We start from the raw sequence: 7,433 nt of genomic DNA on the forward strand, positions 1-7,433 counted from the left end.
TTTCACTTCTTCTCCAATTAATTAAATAAACCTAAAAATAAATTCACCAACTCTAAATCACTTCTTTTAAAAAATTCTAAATCCCAAAATTAAATTCTAACTTTCCAAATTAACTTGAATCCAATTTTACAAATCTTTTTCCAAATAAGCCAATTATCTTTTCCTAATTCTTTACTTAAATTTTAGATCCAAGTTCCAAAATTAATGAGGGTAAAATCTTAAAATCACAATTTTCTCTTTTCCCTTTCAAAATTCACAAAAACTCAAAATTTCTTATACAAATAATTTTATTATCCCTTCCAATTAATTTAAAACTCATAGTCAAAGAATCCATATTAACCACTAAAACTTCTTTAACTGTAACAATTTGTTTCAAAATTCCAAAGATTAGAAAACTAAAGCTCAACAATTTGAGATAATTGACTTAAATTTTTCTAAAAAAAATTGGGATGTTACATACTGCTACGTTTAAATATTTTGATCGATTTTGCACTCTTTTAAGTGGTTTTCACAAGGAGCATTATGTCATTGTATAGTTTCCAATCGCCTGACATTTTCTTTATTAAACGATTAGTTTTTTTTTTCTTAGTTTTTTTAATGTTGATTTGATGTTTGTTTTTAGATTCTGAGTTTGTCTTTATTTATTTATTATTATTATTTTTTTGGACTTTGCACGGAGTTGATCTAGGAAATTTTATTTATTTATTATGATCACATATTAGACATTCAAGGGGCAATATCTACACTTCTACAAACCGTTGACAACAACCTTTAGAAAAAAAAAAATTGATAAATAAATTTATGATCTTTTTAATTCATTTCAAGGGATTTGATATATTTATTTTGTTCACATATTAGAGATTTAAAGAACAATCCACTACCATCCACAAATTCTGTACCACCCTTTGCAACAATCCAAATTTTTTTCTTATATATTTTCATATACAATTTTATGATTTACTCCATCTTTTATTTTTTTTTAATTGAAGTATTCGTCTTGTCTCATAACCATTTATTCATCAAATTCAAGGCTTTGTTTTTGGTATATTCGTCTGAAATTTTTTTATTATTGAGTTTTTTTTTTTTTCATTGCCAAATCAACGTATCCATTTATTCCTGAATCAATTTAGGGGCTTATGATTATTTTGTTTGTATTTTTTATCATGAGCGAAAACGTGTCCAAAAAGGATGAGAAAGTAGGTAACAAACATTTTCTTTTTCTCTCTCCATCTTTATTTTACCTTATTTTTATTCTTTAATTTTTTTTTTATCTAAATGCATTGGTTTTATATGTTTTGAGTTTTTTTCTTTCAAAAAAAAATTAATTGCAATGACATTATATGCTTTTAAAAGTAAAAATAAAGTTTCTTTCAAGCATCAAAAGTGACATAAATATTTATTAGATTTATAGAAGAAAATCTATTCAAGATTAATTTAACATATATCGTAGCCCTAGTCGTCGCTGCTCGTGGGGAGTTTTCACCGCCAGGTGCTACTTTTCTTCTCATCGCCAGATGTCGTTGACCATGAAGCCTCACCATCCGTCTCGCTCGGTCGTGAAGCATGCCGCCAACCATCTCGCTCGGGCGTGAAGACTCACCATCCGTGCATCTACATGTCCAGATCCATAAATCTCAAAGGTCTACGCCATCCTACACGTCTTCATAACCTACGCGAAAGAAGTTTCAGATCTGGTCGTCTGCATGTCTAGTCATTCATGTCGTTCGCTGATTAAGTTCCGATTTGGGTCTTCGAGCACCTAGGTCTGGTGGTTTTACTTTGGGTGTGACTTGATTGCACCTGGATTTGGGTCCGTGTTTACTTTGGATTTGGATTTGGTTTACTTTGGGTCTTCGATTGTAGTTGGAATTGTATCTGAAGTTTTTTCTGTAGGTGATTCGTGTTTTGGGTTTTTTATTTTTTTTGTGTGTTGATTCGATGGTACGTAAATGTTCACTGTTAAGGCTAAGGAGAAGAATGGTTCGCAAGTGTTGAGGCAACCATACTGTGTTATGAAGCCAGAGAGTGAGCCAATTGTTGCTAAGAAGATTGGGTTGTGCATAGAGATGGAGGTTTCGAAGTCCCCTGTAGCGCAAGCAGACCATTTGAAGGAGGGTAAGTTTGGTGGAACTAGTGCCAGAGATAGCGGTTCGGTGGGGTTGAAAACGAAGGTGGCATCAACCCTAGATTGTGTGGGTGCAAATCGGGTTTGGGGTGAACTGGGCGAGTTTGGTTTTGGGGTTGGAGATGGTGAGAGAATCAGACTGGGTGTACTGAAGAGTGGGTTAAGCTCAGGTGAGGTTAATGGGCTTTTGTTGGAGGCCCATTTGGAAGAGGGATGACTTTCTGGGTTTGGTGGAGTGGGGGGCAAGGGTAGGTTAGATGAGGATGGTAAGCAACATTGTGGGCCAGAGGGAAAGGTTGGGCCACGTGGGGGAGGTTCTCTTGAGGCTGGGCTTGAGGAGGGGGAGATTGGCAAGAGGCTGGTGCTAAGAGGTTTGGGTTCGAAGGGTGGACCGAGTCGTGGGCCTGATGGTAGGTGGGTTGGGTTGGGAGGTTTGATAGATGCGCAAGGTGGGTTGAAGAGTTGTTGGTCTGAGGAGGGTTGATGGGTTGGGCTGGAAGAGGTGAGACGGGTCGAGGCTGATGTGAGTCGGCTTGCGGCCGTCATTTTGGTTTGCTCGAGGAGGGAGTCTTATTTCGAATCAGCTGGGTCAAATTCCTGGTTCGATAGAAATAAGGTCGGTTCGGGTGAGAGCAATTTGATCAGATGGGGTTGAAACCGTGGTCGGCCCGATTTTGGCTCGAATTTAAAGTGGAACCTTGAATTTACTCCTTCGTTGGTTGAGGATGATAGAGTTGTTGTTGAACCTTGTGAGGATGTTATTTATGCGGAAATTAGTATGTGGAAGAAATCCTTATTCCATGATTTATCGACTTATTCAGAGGATTTGGGGACGTATGGAAATGCTCACCATTACTTTGCTGGATAACGACCTAATTATTTTTAAATTCCTTAAATCTGAGTCTCGAGACTGGTTGATTGATAATGGTCCGTGGCACTTGGGTGGTAAACTTATCTTACTGTGATAGTGGTCACCAGGTATCGTCCCTAAAACTTTTGTCTTTGATTATGTTCCAATCTGGATTAATTTGGAATGTGTTCCTTTGGAGTTATGGACGGATAAGGGTTTAGCAGTGTTGGCTAGTGCATTGGATAGGCTATTTCTTTTGATGTTATAACTAGAGAAAGGCATCGTTTATCGTATGCTGGAGTTTGTGTAGAGGTGGATGGGGAATCGTTGATGCCCCCTACAGTTACTGTTCGTATACGGGGTCAGGAGTTTATTGTTCCATTGACGCATGAGTGGAAACCACGTAAGTGTGGATGTTGTAGTTCGTTTGGATATACTGCCGCTATGTGTGATAAGCAGAGTGTATCAAAGGTTCAGGATTTAAGTATTGTGGTGGTTAATAATGGTGGTTCGAGGGAGTTGGATGGAAAGGGTGGCATGGGTAATGGAGGGTCTGGTGGAGCTGATCTATGGAGGGTTGCTACTCCTACGGTGATCAATGGTAGCGGAGGGTGTGATGGTGAGTTCAAATTGGTTAACGTAGGCAGCGTGAGAAGGGAGTTATTGGGAGTAGAGGTGGTGATGGATCTCTGGGTTTGTCGCCATTGAGTAGTAGAATAGTTTGTGGTTCCCTTTGGATTACAGGGTTTGTTAAGCATGTAGATGAGCGTAATCAGTTTGACATTTTGAGTGATGGTACTGATTTGTTGGCGCTGGCTATAGTGCAGTCGAACCCTGATCTGTTGCTTATTATGAATGGAAATTTTTGGAGTACGGGTAAGAGCCCTGTGGAAGGTAGTAGGTGTGATTTCTTACCGGTATCATGAACCGGTGTTCATGGAATGTTAGAGGGTTGAATGACCCTATCAAATGTAGGATTGTGGCAGATTTTTTTCATTCTTCTTTTGTTAGTTTCTGTTGTTTGCTTGAGACTCGGGTTAGGCAGGAGAACACTGATTTGATGTTCGGTAGGTTTGGGGAGATTAGGGGTTGTATGTGTAACTACAGTTTGAGTTGAGTTGGGAGGATTTGGGTGTTGTGGCAAATGAGTGTTTATGATTTCATCTTAGATGTCAATAGGGATCAGGTTATTTTTGGGTCCTTAATGGATATTGCATCTAATGTTTGTGTGCATGTAGGTGTGATCTATGCTTCTAATTTGGTGAGAGATAGACGTAACTTGTGGTGTATTTTGGTCGATGTGTGCTCTGCTTGGACGTGTCTTGGAATTGTTATGGGTGATTTTAATATTATTCGTAATAGTTTGGAGGCTTATGGTGGATGTTCTAGTTTGGAAGAGATGAAGAAGATTGATAGGGCTTTGTTGGATGTGAATCTAGTTAAGCTTAGTGTGCCGGGGAATTTGTTTCACATGGACTAGTAAAGTTCAGGGGAATAGTCTCTTACGCCGTTTGGATCGTTGTGTGGTTAATGAGGCCTGGATGGTGGCTTATCCTTACTTAGAGGTTAGAGTTAGCTCGTGGGAGATTTTCTGACCATAGTTCTCTTCTGGTTTTGATGGGTGAGGTAAGGAGTTGTCCTTCGCCCTCGTTCCATTATTTTAGCCATTGGGCGGAGTCTGATGGTTTTATGGATGCTGTTTCAGCTATGTGTTGAAGGCATCCAGGGGTTTCCCCTATAGTAAGTTTCTTGAGGAATCTGAGAACTTTGAAGTTGGTTTTGCGCGCTTCTTTTTTAAGGCGACTTTCTTTATTGTTTGATGAAGTGCAGGCGGCTGGACAGGTTATGGAGGCTACTCAGGCAGCTATTGAGAGGGATCCCTCCTTGGAGTCATTATGTTTGGAGGCCATCCGAACCACTGGGTGTTTTGGTTAGCAGAAGATTGGAGGAGGCGTCTCTTAGGCAGAAATCCCAGGTGAGATGGTTGGAAATGGGTGATAAGAATTTTGGCATTTTTCATCAATCCGTTCGTTCTCAGCGTAGTAGGAGTGGTTTGCTCTCAGTTCTTAGTTCTAAGGGTGTTCGGCAGTCTTCTTATGAGCAGATGGCAGGAGTGGCTATAGATTTGTTTTGTGGTAGTATGGGATCTCAATGTGTGGGGTATAGGGATCTTACTTCTCGGATTGGGGATATTGTGCAGTTCAGCTGGCCAGGGGATTATGTAGAGGCTTTATTTTATGTAGCTGGCCAGGGGTCTCAATCTTGGTTGTCCAATGAGTAGGGAGGAGGTCCAGAGGGCTTTATTTTCTATGAAGTCTAGGAAGGCCCCGGGTCCTAATGGGTTCTCAGTAGATTTTTATAAATCTATGTATAGTGTAGTTGGTGATGACTTTTATGATGCAATTATGAATTTTTTTGAGTCGTTTTACCTGCTTTGTGGAGTTAATGCACTGTTATCACGCTTATTCCTAAGTGAGCTGGTGCTAAGCGTATGGAGGACTTTCGACCAATCTCTTATTGCAATATGGTGTATAAATGTATTTCGAAATTTCTAGTAGAGAGGTCGCGGGTGTGGCTTCCAACATTCGTTAGTGGTAACCAGTCTGCTTTTGTCTTGGTAGGTCTATTACTGATAATATTTTTTTGTGTTAGGAGCTTGCGGGGGGTTATCAGTTAAACAGGAGGAAACCACGTTGTGTGTTGAAGGTGGATCTCCAAAAGGCTTATGATTCAGTGAATTAGGATTTTCTGTTTGGAGTGCTTCTTGCTATTGGTACTCTTGTACAGTTTGTTAGTTAGGTGCAAGCTTGTGTCACATCTTCTTCTTTCTCTGTGATGAGAAATGGTTTTCTTGAGCGTTATTTCCCGGGTAAGAGACTATGATTCGTTATGTCCCTTTCTGTTCGTGATGGTTATGGAAGTTCTTTTGAGGTTGCTGAATAAGCCTCTTGTGTGATTTAAGTTCCATGACCGTTGTGAGTGTGTTGGTCTGACTCATTTGGCTTTTGTTGATGATTTCAAAATTTTCTGTGCGGCTGACGAGGGTTCTTTGGATTTTGTGAGGAGGGTTTTGGCGGATTTTGCGAAGATGTTGGGGTCAGTTGCAAATGTGGGGATGAGCTCTATGGTTATTGCGGGAGTGGATTCTGTTGAGGCTGAGGAGATTGCTACCCTTATGGGGTTTGCTCTTTGTTCTCTGCCTGTCAGGCATCTAAGTTTTCAATTGTTGCCTAGTCGTCTTAAGGCTGTGGATTGCGTTCCGTTGATCCAGAGGATTACTTCTCGAATTAGAAGTTGGGCGACCCGTTCACTTTCGTTTGCTGGGAGATTGTAGTTAGTGAAGTTTGTCCTTCGATCATTTTAGGTGTTCTGGTCCAACATCTTTGTTTTGCCTACTTGTGTCTCTAATGAGGTTAATCGTCTTCTAGGGTCTTATTTGTGGAGAGGTAGGGTGGAAGGTCATGATGGTGTATGGGTTGCTTGGGATGAGGTTTGCTTATTGAAGGGGGAAGGGGGGTGTTGGGCATTAAGCATGTGGTGTCGTGGAACTAGGCGGCTATTATGAAGCTTTTATAGCTTCTATTGGTTAAGCCCGACTCTCTGTGGGTGGCATGGATGGATGAGTATGTTTTGAGGGGGTGATCTTTGTGGGCGATTTGGTGCGAGGCTGGGAGATCTTGGTGCTTGAGGGCTATCCTTTGTTGTCAGGATAAATTCAGCAGTTGGTTTGTTTGAAGGTGGGTGATGGGAGAAGGTGTTTTGTGTGGTAGGATTCGTGGTTGCCTAGGGTGCGATTTTGGAGACATATGGTCCTAGGGTGGTGTTTGATGCAACGAGTAGTAGGGAGGCGCGGTTATCGGATTTTTTGGATGGAGAGGGGGGTTGGAGGTGGCCTTCTGTTTCACGTGAGTTGCATGAGATTTGGGGTTTGATTCAGGTAGCGAGGCCTAGGGTGAGTGGTGAGGATTGTTTGGTGTGAGTATCGAGTGCTAATGGTCAACTTTCTATTGCAAGTGCATGAGAGAGTTTGTGTCATCGTCATCCTAGGGTGTCTTGTGTGCAACTTTTATGGTCTGGGTTGGTATTCCTTGGCACTCTTTTCGTGCTTGGATGGTTGTGCAGAATAGGTTGGGTACTCAAGATTGGGTTAGGAGGTGGAATGTCTCGTCGATGGTGTATGTCTCTTGTGTGTAGAGTTTGGGAGTTTCAGGATCATTTGTTCTTCGAGTGTGGATTTGAGAGAGAAATATGGTCGGGTGTGTTGCGTCTGTTGGGGTCGTCTCATCGGGTGGCTGAGTGGGATGTCAAGTTGAGTTGGGTTTGTCGAGTGGGGACAGGTAAGCGGGTATGAAGTAAGTGTAAGAGTATATCAGCATGTAGCGGAAGTAACAAGGATCAATAAGCACTCTAATTCATTAATTTTGTCAGTAACTAAAGCATGCTCGTCTAACATAAGAG

At 41.1% G+C, this 7,433-nt stretch overlaps 1 protein-coding gene across 1 annotated transcript; it reads left to right on the top strand.

The window, feature by feature from the left end:
* Window positions 1-3,419: 3,419 nt before the first annotated feature.
* On the top strand, window positions 3,420-6,309 carry LOC150032340 (uncharacterized). Its single transcript, XM_090306873.1, has 8 exons — window positions 3,420-3,594; window positions 3,720-3,869; window positions 4,214-4,454; window positions 4,681-4,747; window positions 4,801-5,240; window positions 5,350-5,512; window positions 5,628-5,708; window positions 5,938-6,309. Exons 1-8 carry the CDS (start codon window positions 3,420-3,422, stop codon window positions 6,307-6,309), a joined length of 1,689 nt encoding a protein of 562 aa, XP_090162999.1.
* The last annotated feature ends 1,124 nt before the right edge of the window (window positions 6,310-7,433 follow it).

Source organism: Benincasa hispida, chromosome 11 (genome assembly GCF_027475165.1).
Source record: "Benincasa hispida cultivar pf3 chromosome 11, pf3_genome.v1.1, whole genome shotgun sequence".
Lineage (NCBI taxonomy): Eukaryota > Viridiplantae > Streptophyta > Magnoliopsida > Cucurbitales > Cucurbitaceae > Benincasa > Benincasa hispida.

Bases quoted from the DNA above. Each gene is read 5' to 3' on its own strand.
- LOC150032340 (XM_090306873.1), top strand. From the start codon at position 3,420: ATGTGTGATAAGCAGAGTGTATCAAAGGTTCAGGATTTAAGTATTGTG. The intron at 4,455-4,680 runs GTAAAGTTCAGG...ATGCTGTTTCAG, and splicing joins AATTTGTTTCACATGGACTA to CTATGTGTTGAAGGCATCCA. The intron at 5,709-5,937 runs GTGAATTAGGAT...GTGTGATTTAAG, and splicing joins TCCAAAAGGCTTATGATTCA to TTCCATGACCGTTGTGAGTG.